This window comes from Salvia hispanica, chromosome 5, assembly GCF_029641045.1.
Source record: "Salvia hispanica isolate PSC_SH4W2 chromosome 5, Shi_PSC_v1, whole genome shotgun sequence".
Taxonomy (NCBI): domain Eukaryota; kingdom Viridiplantae; phylum Streptophyta; class Magnoliopsida; order Lamiales; family Lamiaceae; genus Salvia; species Salvia hispanica.
Window position 1 is genome coordinate 26,735,623 of NC_142696.1, and position 17,503 is coordinate 26,753,125.

Sequence of the window (17,503 nt, forward strand, 5' to 3'; positions counted from 1 at the left end):
TTTTGGAATGCGACCTAGAAGTTCATAGACTTCCTGCTGGGTCTTCTCAAGATCGTGCTCGTACCCTATACAAAATTACAGGCTCTGCATACGAGCATTGGTCTCGTCATGCATCTTCCCAATGAGCTCAATCATAACATCCATAGTATGGTCACCGGAGGATTTCTTAGAAGCCTGAGAATGGGACTCAGACCCTCCTACACTCTGGCACGTGCTATCAGCAGCAGCTTCGTTGAGAGACTCCATATTCATCCAGTTTCGTCAGCAGCAGAGATGTCATCAGTAGGCTCTATCAAGTTACCTCCAGCGGATGGTGCGTTAAAATTACCTACAGCAGCCATGTTGTCATTCCTATCCGCTGAGTACAACCCATTAAAAGCCTCCATGATATCTTCAGCCCCGCTGCATTAGCGTGGTCCTTCCCGAAGATTTCCTGCCTATCATCATATTGTGGCCACGATTTATCGCGCATAAATCGGGCATTTGAATCAGCCTAATGCAAATGAAAACATTGCAAAATGTTATCAGACTATTGATCTATGAAAAAGTAGACAAACCAAATAAAGCAAAAGAACAAATATAACCTTGACGATTTGAGACCATTGGTCGTTGTCGCAGTCAATTTTGTGATCGCCATTAAGGTTGAAACCAACTCCACTACGTTGAAGGATATTCTGCAAGGAGTTGTAACTCTTCTTCCAAGCCGAGATCTTGGAAACGATATGAGGGGTGGTTCTGATGCCGCAAGTTGGATACTGAGCATGCAACACCTTTTCAAGCTTCCCCAAGTACCCACCGCGAAATCCGTTATCGGATTTCCACCCATTGACAACAAGTTCCTTCATAGTCGACAACAAAGTTGCTTCTTCACGCTCAGTTCAGCTGCGTTGTGTTCGCACACCGTTCCCCCTACGCACTCGGCCGACTCGGGGGTCACTGAACTCATTTACACAAAAATTATGAGATATACATTTCAATAAAATGTAGAAGAGCAAGAACATATACAACAACTCACTCAGTGGTCGTTGAACAAACGAAGGACTGACAAACTTGTTGCGCTTTGGCTGAGACATTGGACTGTAAACAATTGTGCGTTAGTGATGTAGATTTCAATCGATCACGATGCTTTGAAAAAGATATGTCACAGCAAAGCACAAAGGGGGCACAAAGGTACACAGAGCCAACCCCACAATGACACATACAACTACTTGACTTCAGCATAGTAACGGCCTCCACCAAAGCAAAGCACAAAGGTACACAGAGCCAACCCCACAATGACACATACAACTACTTGACTTCAGCATAGTAACGGCCTCCACCAAAGCAAAATAGTAGGCCCCAACACTCCAACAACACAAACCAACAAAAGGAGATACGACAAACATGATGTACATACAAGATCTAAAGCAACACAATGAAGACGGAATATAAAATCTGACAACATAATGCTTGTAATTGAAGGAATGACTAACCGTCGCCGTATGTAGAGGACGCCAAACGGAAACTATTTCACACTTCTGTGACCTATTCTGTATGGGTGCTCTTCTTCTCCTTGCAATAAACTCGACGGTGGGAATAATGAGAGGGAAATGTAGATTTTATATGTAGGGTTGAAGGGTAGAACTTGAATTTACCCACTTGGTGCAGGGCAAATTCATCAAAATATATGTCAACATTGACTTCTAATTGCACAAACCAAATGCCTGAAAACAAATCCGACAACCAAATCATGACAACCAAACAACCGACCAAGAAACAAAATCTTCAAGAAAAAAAAAACATTTTCTTGACCCTTCCCTTTTCTTGGGTTATATTTTTGTGTAACCAAACGCCCCCTTAAAAGCTAACTAAGCCCACTTGGAAAGACTCCACCTATTCTGTCGGCCCAATTGATAAGGCTCGTTTCATGCATTGGTTTTGGGTGATATTATATACTTTTGGGGGAGATAATGCACAAATTTTGAGCTTAAGTGTGCAGAAATCTGCTGGACCCAGGAGTTTGTGCTAATTGACCCGGCAGATGCAAAATAGCTGATTTTGGAGTAGAATACCAGAAGTTATTGCTCGGACCTAGGAGAATCAGGAAGTTGACGACAAGAGTAGAAATGGAGCAAAAACGCAGAAAAAGTCATCTACCTGGTCAAGGAGACAGAATGGCGGAATAGAGCTGAAGCGCAGAAAAAGTCATCTACCTGGTCAAGGAGACAGTATGGCGTGCTGACATGAAGATCCTCAATTATTGCAAGGGTAAAATGGTCAAATACCGACAAGAAGTTGCTTTAGGGTTGAAGTTAAAGCCACTCTATAAATAGAAGCTTTCCACAGTGAAGAGGAGCGCTTAACGCTATAGTAGTTTAGGTAGGAAGCTCTCGTAGGCGCTTAACGCCACCGCTCTCTTAGTTTAGTTCAATAGTTTGTTGCTTTCTTGGCTTAAATATGTAGTTTCATTGGAGGAATTGACGACTTCACCTTTGGATCTCGACTTATTTTCGGTTTTATGAAGTTTTGGTGTTTATTTTCATGTTATTGATGTTATTTACTTATGTTTCTTGGATGCTCTTCGCAATTGGTGACTTAGATGTTTAGATCTTTGTTGTTTACATGATTCCCAGTAGTTTAGAGGATGAGATTTAGTTGTTCGCGTGCTCGATTTCTGAGATCCGTTAATTTAGGTGTTGCACGCAAGGTAATTTGTGTTCATTTCGCTTTCTGCTTGACCCAGTAGCGTAGATCTGGTAGTTCTAGCTTGAATTTCGTGTTTACGTCTCGTTTTGATGCATGCTCTGTTTTATTTTGTCAATGGTGTTGAAGCTCTGTCCCATGCTCTGTTTTTACTTGGTTTTTTGGAGAAGATGAAGTAGGAGTTAGTTAGAGGAGAATCAGATCTACTTTTTGCTTTTCCCAGCTTTCTACCAGCCCCAGCCAGTTTAGGAAAAATGGTCCTCACTTACTTTTGCATCTTTGTCTGTTTTTTTTTGGGAAAGTTTCAGCATGTTCCTTTAGTTACAGATGTTCTAGTCAGTTTAACTCCAGTTTACAAGTTGCAAGTGTCCGTACTTTTCCCATCCCCTAGGTCAGGTAGATAGAGTCCAGTTTAATTCCACCAGGTCAAGCAGATTAGACTTTTAACCCACTCAATGAATCGTGGCAGCAGCCGACCCCTTTTCCGCTTGTGTCATAGAAACGACCTCGAGTAGGTCCATAGTCTCTGTGGTTCGACCCCGCTTTTGCCGCTTATACTTAGTAATATTTGTTGCATTAGTGGAAAAATTATAAATTTTGTTGAAAGGAGGGACACGTGCACACGACACACGTGCAAAAACCCTCTCTTCACCAATCAACTTTAAACAAAGTCTCTCATTTTCTTTTTCTAATTATTTGTTTGGAAACATAGGCCCAACATTAAATCAAATGTTAATCCAAGATCAAAACAATGGGACTGCCTCTTCTCTTTCATTTCATCTCTTCACTTGATGCCTAAAATAATTTGTCCATCGGTCTCCCTCTTTCATTTTTTTTCAGTAGCAGCGCCTTTCTCCTTCCTACTCCATTTATAGCCGGAACAGCACCGGTTACTGCTACTCCCTTGGCTCCGTCGTCATCGTCAGTCACTCCACAAGCGCTCTCTCTCTCTCTCTGAATCTCACGCTGCAGCCGCTGCCACTCACATACCGCCGACCACTGCTGCTCGAGCATGCCGAACAGCCGCGACAGCCGTTCGCTACCCCTGCCGTTGACTGGGACAGCCACTCGCCGCAGCTCCGCTCAATTTCTCAGCCCGTCGAGCCTCGTAGCCGAAACAGCCCCTTGTTTGAAACTTTGAACGTGTTGATCTTGGGTAGAAGGTGGTGATTTTGTTATTCTTCTTCACTTTTCTTGAATTGGATTGAAAGAAAACACTTCCCCCTTTTCTCTGCTTTCTCTTTTCTTTGTAATGTGTAATTCGCGTAATATAGAAGTATGTGTGCCGGTTGAATCTTTGGTGTAATTGCGAGATTTATTGGTTGATAAATAATGTGACCTTTGATTCGCATATTGAAAAGAAACGTAAATCATTGTGGAGGAGGAATATTTGGGCTAAAAGGAGTATTGGCTCAACAGATTTATTTGAAGAATCTGGCTCAAAATTATTCATGGGTTCACATTGCTGGAATTCAACTGGGCTCCAGTAAATTGCTATCTCAAGAAAAGAAATGGTCCAGAGAAAATATAAAAAAATAATTGCTAGCCCAAAAATTTGATTTGGACAAGCCCATATACAAAAGAAACTCATTTTACTCGACCATAAAATTTTAGTAGTCGAAAAAAAAAACAAGGATTTCTTCTGGAATAATTATAAAGGTAGCAAAAGGTTGGGGTGTTGCAGTTATTAAACTGTACAACGACAAAATTAAAATTTTTAAAATTAATCTTGCTAGCAATGTATGCACAAAATTTAAAAGTTTTAGATAGTATTGTTTTTGCTTGATTTTATGGTTTTATATAAATAAAAAAGATAAAATTAGAAAACTTTTAAGTAATTATCTTATGGTTATACTCCGTAAAATAAAACTAATAGTAGAATAATCCCATCAAATCTTAAATCAATGACCTGTGAATAGATATTGAAAATAAATAATACTCCCTCCGTTTCGCAATAGTTGAGGCGGAGGTTAGGGGCACGGAGTTTAAGAAAGGGATGTTTAGTGGGTTAAGTGGATAGATAATAAAGTAGATGAAGTAGTTGGAGTTTTTAAATTTGAATATGAATTTTGATTTGACACTTTTATTTAAACTAAAAAAATTGTACGACCATAATTCATTCTTTAAATTATTTATTCATTTGTTTATTATTCACATATTAAAAAATAAATTCTGAGTTTAAGAGAGAGAAAGCAAGCCGACAATACATAGACTTGAGTAAAATGAAGTCTTTTTTTATTCACTCGAATGTTGGCAGCTGTAACATTTAAAATTCAAGAAAGGAAATTTACAAAAATTTCGTCAAAAATTATGGCGCCATTTAACATTTCAATTAACCAAAAGGGGCGCCACTTTCTACTTCCTCTATTAATACTCTACTGCTAACAACAAATAAGTCCTCCCCTGAAATAAATGCTCAGCCACCAAATGGAGTAAATGCTCTCCTTAGCAGCTGAAGTTTCTTGAATGTTGATAATGGGACATCAGGAGTACTCCTCAGAATTCAAGAACCAAGTGGTTCAATTCATCTTCGGAAGGTGCGTGGCTAGTGTACCTCCTCGTGGCACACTTAAGGCGGCACAAGACAAATTCAAAATCTCCCGGCAAACCTGTACAAGGTGGTGGAATACTGCAAAAAAACAACAACAAAGAGGAGAATCAATGCAATTGGTAAATGTAAAAAAAGTGAGGCCTTACCCCAAAAAGTTGCATTTGGATATTGAGTTATTCAAGAGTATACCTTTATCAAAAAGGTGCAATCTCTTAAGTGTGGCAGCCCGTTTAGGTTGTTCAAAAGCAACTGTTTGGAGGTGGGTTAAGGCTGGCCTAATTAGGCCACATACATCAGCCATTAAACCCAACCTAACAGCTGAAAACAAGCTGTTGCGACTGAGATTCACCATTGAATCTATAGAACTTGACAGAATCTTGAACAAGATCAGGTTCAAGAACATGTATAACACCATACATGTTGATGAAAAGTGGTTCTACATGACTAAAGGAACTCAAAGATTCTATCTTGCTCCCGGAGAGCAAGAACCTCATAGAACATGTCAAAATAAGCAGTTCATATCAAAAATAATGTTCATGTGTGCAGTTTCTAGGCCATTGTTTGGTGTTAATGGTGAAGTCTTGTTTGATGGAAAAATTGGAATTTTTCCTTTTACCGAACAAGTTGCAGCCAAAAGGTCAAGTAAGAACAGAAAGGCAGGCACTTTGGAGACAAAAGCCATAGAGAGTATCACAAAAGATGTGACGAGAGATTGCTTCATCAATAAGGTAATGTTTGCATCTCTTTAATGCAGTTAATTTATGCACATCTGCCATTACATACCAGTGTACCTACCTTCTCATGATACACTGTTAATGAATTTGTAATGTTGTGCAAATGATGATTTTATGCATGGCACATTGTTGGGAACAGATATTGCCTGCCATCATAGCCAAGTGGCCAGATGGGGCAACTAAAGTTCTCAAAATACAACAAGACAACGCAAGGCCACACATCAAAGACAATGATCCAGCTTTCAAAGAAGCTGCACAACAAAGTGGTTTCTCAATATCAATTGTGCAACAACCACCTAACTCCCCTGACACTAATGTCAATGATTTGGGTTGGTTCAGAGCAATACAATCACTGCAACAACAGACTGCATGCAATAGTGTGGATGATTTAGTGAATGCAGTTGAGAAATCATTCAATGAATTAGAGCCACAGACTTTGGACAATGTTTTCCTAAGTCTTCAAAGCTGTTTTATGGAAATTATGAAAGTCCAGGGTCATAACAGCTACAAGCTGCCCCACATAGGGAAAGCACATTTAAGGAGGACAAATCAACTTCCAATGGATCTAGAAGTTCCAGTGGAGCTAGCTATGCAAGCAATTGCTTATCTGCGGGACCAGGGGAGCAACCAAGGATTGGAGATGATTTCCCAATCCTTAGGATTATGAAGGTATAGAAGAAGCTTTTGTGTTTTTTGGATAGACTGCCTATGTGCATGAATGATGCATTTAGTGAATACACATGAATGCACATATCATGCAAGTGTTTTGTGTTTTGAATAGGCTGTCAATATGCTGATGCATTTTGTGTTTGTAAAAGGTTGTAACTGTGCAACAGTGATGCATTTTGTGGTTTTAAAAGAGGTGTAAATGTGCAACAATGATGCAAGGGTTGTTAAGGTTGTGAATTCAGCAACAATGATGCATTTTGTGCTTTTAAAAGAGGTGTAAATGTGCATGAATGATGCAAGGGCTGTTAAGGTTGTGAATTCAGCAACAATGATGCATTTTGTGCTTTTAAAAGAGGTGTAAATGTGCAAGAATGATGCAAGGGCTGTTAAGGTTGTGAATTCAGCAACAATGACATTCCAAATTCACCAAATCACCAACGAAATTCACAACATCACCAACACCATCACAAACCAAATTCACAACATCACCAACACAATCACCAACCAAATTCACAAAAACACTAACACCATCACAGTTATATACACTAAAGACATTCATTCAATTACATATCACAGATCACATATATAACCAACAATCACAGATCAATACACCAATGAAAATCTATGATGACAAAGTGAGCATATAGAAAGATCTCACCCATATCACGGATCCAAGCAATTTTCACCGAAGAGTGCCTTCACCTCCCTTTCTGCCTCAGCCTTGTTTCTCTCCCATGACACCTTGTCGGAATCGGTGATGACATAACGCCTTACAAACTCTTCATCCGACATTACTGGGCTGTCGGTCACCTCATTGGTGGAGTCGCCTTCACCAAAGAGTGTCTTCACCTCTCTTTCTGCCTCAGCCTTGTTTCTCTCCCATGACACCTTGTCGGAATCGGTGATGACATAACGCCTTACAAACTCTTCATCCGACATTACTGGGCTGTCGGTAACCTCAAAGATGGCGTCGCCTTCACCACCAGCAAGACCTCCGGCCGGAGAGGCGCTGCCTTCACCTCCAGTTACGCCTCCAGTCGAGTAGCCGCCGCCTTGGCTGCAAGACACGCATCCGGTTGGGGAGGAGCCGCCTTCACTGCCAGTGACGTCTCCGGTCAGGGGAGAGGCGCCTACGCTTCCGGCGGGTTCTCCTATGTGAGACCGGCAGATGTACAACCATAGATGGTGGATTAGCCCTTCATCATCTGCAGCTGATTGTCGAGATCTACGACGGGAATTGCTCAAAATACGACCTCTACTCCAGGATCTTACCGAAATACGACCTCTTCCCCGGGAAGCGACCGACATTCTCCCTCTACCGCGCGAGCCTGCTGGAACACGGATGAGGCGGGGGTTAATCCAGCCATCGCTATCAGCGAGGGGATTGCGTGGTTGTCTCAGGTTGTTGGCGATGTGCGAGCGGTCCATCGTTTGGGGTCGGCGAAATGAGAGAAGATGAGGGCGGCGGCGGATTTCAAAATCTAGGGCTGCAAGTCGAAGAAGAGAGAAGGGGGAGAATTTTGTGTAGAGAGAGAAGAATAATGCGGCTAATGAGAAGGGTTGGAGCGAATTGTTTTTCATTCTTTAATTAACTTAATTAAGTGTAATAAGGGTTGTTAATAAATATGACTAAATCACAGTTAATGTGCTAATTATTTCCTTATTTGGAAACGACTCAACTATGAAGAAACTTCCCGAAATGGTAAAATGACTCAACTATGGCGAAACGGAGGGAGTATTATATTTGTGGGTGTATTTATCATCCATTTAACAATTTGGAAAATTTTCAAATTAGTACTCCCTCCGTCCCGGAGTATTAGACTCGCTTCTTTTGGGCACATGTTTTAAGGAATTGATATTTAAATAGTTAAAGTGGAGAGAGTAAAGTATGAGAGAGGGAAAAAGTAGGGGAGAGAAGAGAGAAAAAAGTAGGTGGAGAATAAAATAAGATAGATGCTTTTTGCTAAAAAAGGAAATGAGTCTAATATGTTGGGACATCCCAAAAAGGAAAGTTGGTCTAATACCTTGGGACGGAGGGAGTATAAAACTTCATTCCATTCCTAAACACTAAATACAATATATAGTTTAAAATATCCAAAATTCTACTATATCCACATGTTAAATAGTGATTAATGGGACATATCAAGTCATCGTGTCATTTGGTATGCCATGATCACTAAATTTTGACTCGTATACATATTCTTTGTTAAAGACAAAATATTCATTTTAAAATAGAATAATTCAAAATCAATTCGCATTCCTTTTCCATGGATTCTTCCTTATCTAGCAGAAGAATAATGTGTTGTGCCTATCCTATGGGTGTATCGATTTAATGTATACTAAGTCGTGTATAGATTTATGATCCCCACTATTAGATTCGTACGACACTGAGTTGAGAAAAAAAGAGAAATATTAATAAGCCCGTAAATATTGAGGTTCCACAAACAGTACTTCCTGATTCTGTATTTGAAGCAGTTGTTCGAATTCCTTATGATAAGAAAGTGAAACAAGTCCTTGCTAATGGTAAGAAAGGGGGTTTGAATGTGGAGGTTGTTCTTATTTTACCGGAGGGGTTTGAATTAGCTCATTCCGATCGTATTTCTCCCGAAATGAAAGAAAAGGTGGGAAATTTGTCTTTTCAGAGCTACCGCCCTAATAAAAAAAATATTCTTGTAAAAGGGCCTGTCCCCAGCCAGAAATATAGTGAAATCACCTTTCCTATTCTTTCCCCCAACCCCGCTACAACCATGAGGAAATTCACTTCTTTTCATTCTCTTTTGTTTTTCCTTTTCAATTTGTATATAAGTTTGAATCCAAGTCTGAAGACATATAATTATGGGCTACTCTATGCTTTTCTAAACAATCGAATACAAGATCTATGCTACATGATTTCATTAAGTAGACCAAAATACCCCTCCCCGCCAACCTGCTGCTTAAATTTTCCAGGGGATAAACTGAATTGTCTGGTTAGCGACATCCTTCCAGTGGACTCTGACCGGAAGAGATGGAAGAGAATTGAGAATTATTACTATTATGTTTAGTAGAAGTAGTTACAATGCTATCGTCGTCCATTTGTCCATTGCCTGTTATGGTTGCCTGCCCTCATGTGTGGATTCCTTTGTTGGCTCTGCTTGGGGAGATCTTGCAACTCCACAACTTGTATGGTTCTCTGTTTCTTGGCTGTTTCAGACAGTGAGTAGCCACGTTCAACGATAAACATAAACATGCATATGATCACAATCATGCCATTCATGACTAATACCGGTAGTATATTTCAAATTTAGTTATAGTTGAGAGCAAGCTCACCATTTTCGGCTTCTTGATAGCGTTCCTGCAGTTTCCTTTTAGCAGCCTCTAATTTCATACGAACTGAAGCCTCGTTTTTCAAATTCACCTTCTGGAATTAAGTACAATAGAGCAGTGTGATGAGAAACAAGATAGCTATAGCTCGAATAGATACATACAATCACTACAGTGTTTGCAATGGACACACCTCCTGTTGTGGAGGCATTGGTTTCCTCTGCATTGGGCGATTTTCGGATTTCTTCTGGGTTTTGATGGTCTCATATTCAACCTTAGGTTTGGGAGAAGGTTTAAATCTACTGAGGGCCGATTCAGTGCTCGGAGGCTTTGGTCTTCCTAGTCCAGGTTCATCACTGGAAGGCCTATGAGGTTTTGAAGGGGCTTGTTTCATCCATGTAGCTTCCTCATTTCTCTTAGGCTCAGGTTTCCTGTCATTTGGAGGAGGGCGTGAGTCATGGGGGTTCTGAGGTCTCCATTTACGGTTGTCTGTTTTTGGAATAGTCGGCTTTCTGCCATTTTCTCGGTTCTTGTTGAACTCCCCACTGTTTCGAGGATCTGAAATAACATCCTCCTCATTAAGAAATAATCCATCTTTGTTTTTTTATAGTGGGAAATTCGACTAAGAACCGAATGGCATACGCCCAGAGAATAAACAGCAGCAGAATAGACAAAGGGAAGAAACTCACTTCCATCATCATCAATGCCATCAAAGAACTTTGTGATCGCGGTTGAATGCAAAAAAAAACAAGAAAACCAAGTCATTTTACTAACAAATTACAGTATATGACAAAGGTGGTTGTTTTACTGAAAAAGATGAGATATGGCACCTGTGACAGCTCCATTGAAGACGGGGTAGCAAAGAAAGCCCCTTCATCGAGTGGAGGAGATGGTAGACCTTCTTCTTCCTCTTTTTCTTCAACAACTGATGTTTTCACAGATTCTGTTGCCATATCTGCAGTTTGAAATTGTGATTAATGAATAATCCATTGAATCAAAACTAGATAGATGTTTTGATCTCTATCATTTTCAAAAAGAAACTTCAAGTTAAGACACCTGCAACAGCTACCGTAGCATTAACCCACGAATCAACCATCACTTTCCAATCCCTGCAAATCAGAAGCTCAAATTATAAGCAACTAGATGCAGAGTTGATGAAGTAAAAGGTATTGTTCGGCGCCAATAAATGATACATGTGCAACATCCCCAGCATTACAATTAAAGAATAATGAAATCCTAAAGTTTAACATCTTGCTTCATATATCCATTATGAAGTAAAGGAACAGAAGAATCATATAAAAGTGCCATCAAATCCTTGTTTTATAAACCAAAGATGAGCAATGTAACAAGATGAAATACAGAAAGCCACCACAACATCAAATAAGAAATATAGAAAATTCCTTACTCAATCAACATCCTCACTATATTCCGGATTTCCTTTGATCCATGCTTCCGGAGAGAATTAACAGACTTCCCAATCTCCGTAGCCTGACAGAATGAACAAGTGTCAACAAGAACAAAGCCAAAAAACGCAACAAGACCATTTAAGTCGAACCTTAAGTATCTCGACAGACAAAGGCATGAGCTGAAGCTTCCTCAAACAATCAAACAACAATGCATCAGACTGCAAAGGGAAAATAATAATAAGTACTGTATCAAATAAAGAAAGTAAGTGAAATAGATTAAATAAAAATAGAAAACAAACCTCATCCTCAAAGTGATCAACAACATCCTTGATCCTCAACACCTCGCCATAGAACTGCGACTCCTCCTCAATCTCATCAGTCAAAGCCTCAGCATAGCTATTCACCTTGCTCTCCTTGGTATCATCAATCTCGCTCTTCAATTTATCCTCACTCTTATCGCAGCCGAAACACTTGACCAGTTTGCACGTGAACAGCATCTCCGCAATCCGATCCCTCTTTAATCGGAAGTCGTGAGGGCAATCGGATGCAGCGATCAGTATCGCATGCTCGATTATGTTGAAAATGTCGGAGCTCGCACTTCGGAAATAATCCCTCCATTTATCCAGACTCACGGAGCCGGAGCCATCGCCCATGCCGACAAATTCAAATTAAAATTCAATTTGATTCCGATCGCACCACAGTTTCTGAAATTCGATCTCGATGAAAAAGTTTGGTTTCGATCGATCAATAATAGCTCTAGAATATATATAGAACAGGGAAGGAGTAATTCAAACAAACTGTCAAGTGATACAAAAATAAAATTATCAGTGGAGAATTTGGAGAAAGGTTTTTATTCGATAATGGATGGAATTTCAGAGAAGAATATATATATATATATATATATCAAAAGGGAATCAGAGTTATTCTCTCTCACTACAAAATCATATCCGGATAATGATGAGGAAGAAGATAGAATCAAAATTAAATTATGGAGTATTAAATTTTAGAGATTTTTTATGATGGATAAAGAAGAAAAAGCAGGTGATCAGCTTCAACTCTTTCTATGGCTCAGAGATTACTCATACATTAAATCATATTTACAAAATTTTATGACCAAATTGTCAACAACTCATAATCCACAAATTAAAGTCAACTTTCTCCTTTCCTTTTACACGAATTGGAAAATATATTTAATGTATTTGACAAAGTAAAATGGGTGAACGATTTCCTTTTTAAGTCTTCTCACTTATTCTATTGAAAACAAAAATATTATTATTACTAATCCAAATAAAATTGTTTATTAATTTTAGACGGAAGCGCATCTATGTGTTTAAATAAATGGTCATCTAACAATAATTAAACAATTACTACCTCTATCCTCAAATTTTGACACAGTTTACCATTCAATTCGTCTTTGAAAATTTGACACATTCACTTTTACCAGTTTTTGTAATGGACCTCATATTCCACTAACTCATTCCTATTCATATTTTATTATAAAACTAATACTTTAAAAGTAGGACCCACATCCCATCAACTTTTTCAACTCACTTTTCATTGGATTTCTTAAAATCCATACCGGATCAAATATGTGTCAAAATTTAGGAGACGGAGATAGCAGTTAAAATCTCGATAACAAGCTCTATGTTTTTTAAATACTGAAACTTCAAACCAACCAATAGTATCCTTATAATTATCAAAAATAATTTTTAAACCTGAACTATCGATTTAAATTGATACTCCTATCCTATCATTTGTCTATTTTTCGATACTATCAATAATGACATTGCATGACATGACATGCCTAATTGTCACATTCTATAATTCCTCCATTTTTTTTAAAATAGAACTATTTTCATTTTGAGTTGTTCTTTAAAAATAAAAACTTTAGAATCTTTCCATTTTAGGGCATAGATCCCACAATTCACTTACTATTTTTTTTTTCTCTTTCTCTCTCTTATTTTACTATTTTTTCTTTCTTCTCTTTTATTTTACCGATTATTCTCACTTACTTTACCAATTGTGCATTAAAATTCATGTCGTTTTAAATATTTATATTTTATTTTAATATGGAGGAAATATAATTTTTTATATTTAAAAAATATTACTCCACACATCTTAACTAAGGGTTAGGATCCCATGCCTTGGAAGAGCGCAAAGGCGGGGGTGCTATCCCACACACCCCATTATTTTATAAAAAAAAATTTATTTTATTTTATGAATCAAATAATGAGTGTGAAAAACAGCAACCCTTGCTGTGCATCCCTCCACAGTAGGGGATCTCTTCCCCTTAACTAAGATAACATATTTTTCTTTTTTAGTTTTTCCAATAAGAATGACACATGAGTAAAAATTCTATGATCATTCCGCACAATGATGGCATAATGATTTAGTGTACCACACAATTCGTTATACATATGATATAATTTCTATATTTAATATTATTTCACTTTCCATAGAATGATTAAATGAATGTCTACAAATTTAGCTATAAGTTTGTCAAATTTATGTCCAAGTGATGTGGTATGTGGACATTTTTTATTTCCAATTGTCTAGAAATTATTGGTGAGGCACACCAATGTCACCATGTTGAGGAATGACTATGAAATTTTTATTGGATAAGACATTCCTATTTTTGGTAGCTTTCTCTCTCCCATCAATTCATCCAATCTTATTTTTTTCTCTCTCTCCAATTACATATTCAACTCCCTTTCTCTCTCCTTTTAATACTTACATCCACTCTATTCTCTTCTCCAAATAACTACATTAACCAACAACTCTTAAAATTTCGTGCTAACTAAGAAATGTGTCATCTTAGTTGAGACGGGAGAGTACTATGTTGTACTCCCTCTATCACTGAAAAGTATGAACTAAGTATTTCCTTATTAGTCCGTCCAAGTTTGAACATCTTAATTATGGAATATTTAAACAATACATTATTCTTACACATCATTTTATTTATAACTCATACCATTATACTAAACTACTAATGATATGGAACTCACTCTTCACTAACCCTACTTACATTATTATTTATCTCTCTCTCACTCTCTCTTACTTTGCCAACCAATTATACATTAAACTCGTGACAAACAAAATGTTCATATTAAAGATCGGAGCGAGTGTTTGTTATTTTAAATTTGAAGTTTAAAGTGATAGTTATACTTAGTTTTGGCTTTCTTTAAACATACTCTCTCCATCCGACATCAATTAATTCAGCTTAAGTTTTAAGTAAGATAAAAAAAATTAGATAGAAAAAATTGTTGAATAGAGTGAATTTAGTAGGTGGAAGGGCAAAGCCTTTGCCTTTCATATGACCAAGGTGTTTTGGCCTTTCATAACACCATAAACTGTTTTATGTCTATCTCATTTCTATTGTTTTTGTCTATTTTTATTTTCTATATAGCTTCGCTCAGTTTTTCTCATTTTTAGTATCTTTTTAGAAGCTTTTCATTCAAACCTTCTCTTTATGGGTTCGATCCCTAAACACTAATTTTGAGGAGAACTTTAAATAAACGTAAATTAGCTATTTTTATGGGACAGACGAAAAATGAAAATATTCTTACTTTATGGGACGGGGGGAAGTAATAAAATATGAGGAGATTGATAGAATGTGAGGTCAAATAAAAAAGGAAAGTATGACAAGTTTGCTGTCAGATCAAAATAAACAAGTGTGACAATATTGACAATCAAACCAAAAAGAAAACTTGCACAAAGAGTATATTCTTAAAACTCACGGTGGATCAAAAGGTCACAAATTTTATAGAGCGAAGGGAGTGTAAAATTTGGACAATATTTGCAATCTAAAACAAAAGGGAATAGCTGTAGCACAAAAATATACACTAATTTCAAACCATCTATTAGTAAAATCTAAAATGCAGCAAAAGCCCTTTGCTGCCAGTCATCTTCTTCTTCGTAGAATAATTGTGAGGCCATGGTTACAGCCCTGCAGTTCAGACGAAAAAGAGATGTCAGGCGTTTATTATCACATCCCCTAACTAAACTGGGGGAACGTGGACAAACTTTCTATGAATTATAGCAGAAAACGTATAAAATGGCTGCCTCTATAGAAACTTGATGTGCACACGCAGAGCACAGGATTTTGATTGCTATGATGAGCCAATTGATGGATTCATGTACTTCATATAATAAGCATGTTTGGTAACCGTGTTAAATTAGCACAAGATAATTAATTAAGATGAGCTTAGAGATAAGGATATGCTATCGCACTATGTGAGGTTGTTAAATAATCCACCCTTTTGAACTAATTCACTCCGGGCCGAGATGGGCTTTGATGGCCTAATATGGCCATATTTTATCTACCAAACAGCCAAATAATTCATATATTTTGGTCTAATCTAGGCTACCAAACGAGCACTATTAGTTGTATAGATTCAGTTTATCATAGAAAAACTATGCATTTTGTTTTTTGGAAAAACTTCTTCAACATATGCAAAAGTAGGATAGGATGTGAAAGCTAATTAAGATAATGGTACCAGCACCGCCACATTGTATATACATCAACAAAGTAGCCATTTCAGATAATATGAGATTTTGATTTCTTTATGAAATAAAGAAGAAAACAGAAAGTCCAGACACTATAAAATTGACTAAAAATCATAGACCATCCTCACATCACATGTTATCTATAAAGTAACCGGGATGTAACTTAACATTAGCGAGATAATAGAAGCTTGTGCATATCTCCACCAAATCTTTCCCATAAATTCTACTAACAATACGAAGAAACCAAAAGTAAGTAGCACATTACTGTATTGTAGAGCATATTTAGGTTAGTTAATGTGCTACTTCAGTTCACATTTATTTATTGATTTCAAAAGGGTTGGTTTTGTTGGGTCGCTAGAGAAAAGCACGCAAAGAGTTTTTGAAATACTTGACAATGTACAACTTACTATATGTTCAAGACAGCTAAATAGTGCATGGAACATAAGTTCAAAGAATCTACTATGGCTTTAGCAATAGCAATGCCCTTCCCACAGCCCAGCCACATCATCGAAGCCTTCCCACAGCCCTCCCAACAACCGTCCCATTTATTCATTTTATCAAATTATATCAAATATTACGAAATTAATTAGAAAAATGAAATGGGAGTAGGGTATTTTATAGAAGCAAAAAAAAAAACGGCTAGACGGCTCGCCGAGCCCGTGCTCTCGGGTGCCCCTCCCCTTCCCCCACGACTCAGCTGTTGCAAAAGGGCCCTTCTAGGCGGTGGCTAGGGTTGCTAATGCTCTTAAGATCTATACATCCTCAACCAAAGACAGCCTCTTGACAGTTACAGTAAAATATAAACAATGACAGAAGTTGCTTCACATAATTGTCTCAATGAATAGCAATTTCAATATCTTAAGAAAACAATAAAACTCTTCTCTCATCCAAATTTAATGTAACAGACTATTTTGATGTAATTACAGTAGAACTAAGCATAATCCTTCCTGCAATGTTGAATGAATGATTTGAAATCTTTATTTTTCACTGAATTAATAATGCAAATCATACAACTAAGAATGAAACATGTAGTGAGGTTACAACCACATAACCACATAATCAAACAAAATTAGCAATATATGAACAAATAGCAAAACAAATTAATTCAGCAATACCTGTCACGGTGGAGGAAGAAGGAGGTGGTGATTCTCTACGAAGCTCCTTAACAACGGCGGCCAAAGATTCAGGGTTGATGCCCATCTCACAGAGTGCGATCAGAATCGAAAGCGTGTGGCGATCCAAACCAGTTTCTAGAATGTTCGACATGTGAAACGCCAAGTCGAGAGAATCACGCGCAGTTCTAGCTGCCTCCGGATCCATGCCCTGCACCAATTGTTTTTGCTAATTACTCATTTCCACAATCTATCAAAACCATCTACCAGATTTGTTTTCATTTTCAGTAGCAAAGCATCATATAAGAAAGAATCAAATCAAAAATTAAATTCCAGACCAGAGCAATTTCACGAATTGGGGATAGGGTTTTGAGTAAAAAAATCGCAATCAAAAGCAGGATCATAAAAAAAATGAGCTACACATGCGTACTCAACATACTACGGACAAGTTTCGCCGGTGAGTGACGGTCTACTTTCCTCTCCCGAGAGAAAATGCTGAATTTTCGATTTACAAGCTTTTTATTGATGATATGACTGTATTTT

At 37.8% G+C, this 17,503-nt stretch overlaps 3 protein-coding genes across 6 annotated transcripts; 1 reads left to right on the forward strand and 2 right to left on the reverse strand.

Annotated features, from left to right (window-relative positions):
* Positions 1-4,625: 4,625 nt before the first annotated feature.
* LOC148926559 (uncharacterized) lies at positions 4,626-7,618 on the forward strand. Its single transcript, XM_089058066.1, has 2 exons — positions 4,626-5,961; positions 6,107-7,618. Exons 1-2 carry the CDS (start codon positions 5,149-5,151, stop codon positions 6,632-6,634), a joined length of 1,341 nt encoding a protein of 446 aa, XP_088914192.1. The 5' UTR covers positions 4,626-5,148; the 3' UTR covers positions 6,635-7,618.
* Positions 7,619-9,384: 1,766 nt separating this feature from the next.
* LOC125188531 (putative mediator of RNA polymerase II transcription subunit 26b) lies at positions 9,385-12,343 on the reverse strand. The gene is made up of 9 exons (XM_048085446.2): positions 11,642-12,343; positions 11,492-11,560; positions 11,342-11,424; positions 10,993-11,045; positions 10,767-10,891; positions 10,626-10,653; positions 10,130-10,494; positions 9,943-10,033; positions 9,385-9,816 (listed from the first exon to the last, which is right to left on the reverse strand). The coding sequence occupies exons 1-9, from the start codon at positions 11,993-11,995 to the stop codon at positions 9,695-9,697; spliced, it is 1,290 nt and encodes a 429-aa protein (XP_047941403.1). The 5' UTR covers positions 11,996-12,343; the 3' UTR covers positions 9,385-9,694.
* Positions 12,344-15,081: 2,738 nt separating this feature from the next.
* LOC125188532 (mitotic-spindle organizing protein 1A-like) lies at positions 15,082-17,503 on the reverse strand. 4 transcript variants are annotated; one of them, XM_048085449.2, is made up of 3 exons: positions 17,400-17,503; positions 16,964-17,171; positions 15,082-15,288 (listed from the first exon to the last, which is right to left on the reverse strand). In XM_048085449.2, exons 2-3 carry the CDS (start codon positions 17,166-17,168, stop codon positions 15,281-15,283), a joined length of 213 nt encoding a protein of 70 aa, XP_047941406.1. In that variant the 5' UTR covers positions 17,169-17,171; positions 17,400-17,503; the 3' UTR covers positions 15,082-15,280. The 4 variants fall into 4 exon arrangements, with proteins under 4 accessions (XP_047941406.1, XP_047941404.1, XP_047941407.1 ...); XM_048085447.2 differs by having other exon boundaries at positions 17,391-17,503; XM_048085450.2 differs by having other exon boundaries at positions 17,407-17,482.

Excerpts from the sequence above, each read along its gene's own strand:
- LOC148926559 (XM_089058066.1), top strand. The coding sequence starts at position 5,149 with ATGTTGATAATGGGACATCAGGAGTACTCCTCAGAATTCAAGAACCAA. Across the intron at positions 5,962-6,106 it reads GAGATTGCTTCATCAATAAG|ATATTGCCTGCCATCATAGC; the intron begins GTAATGTTTGCA and ends TGTTGGGAACAG.
- LOC125188531 (XM_048085446.2), bottom strand. The coding sequence starts at position 11,995 with ATGGGCGATGGCTCCGGCTCCGTGAGTCTGGATAAATGGAGGGATTAT. Across the intron at positions 11,561-11,641 it reads TTGATCACTTTGAGGATGAG|TCTGATGCATTGTTGTTTGA; the intron begins GTTTGTTTTCTA and ends TTCCCTTTGCAG. Across the intron at positions 10,495-10,625 it reads TGGCATTGATGATGATGGAA|ATCCTCGAAACAGTGGGGAG; the intron begins GTGAGTTTCTTC and ends ATGTTATTTCAG.
- LOC125188532 (XM_048085449.2), bottom strand. The coding sequence starts at position 17,168 with ATGGATCCGGAGGCAGCTAGAACTGCGCGTGATTCTCTCGACTTGGCG.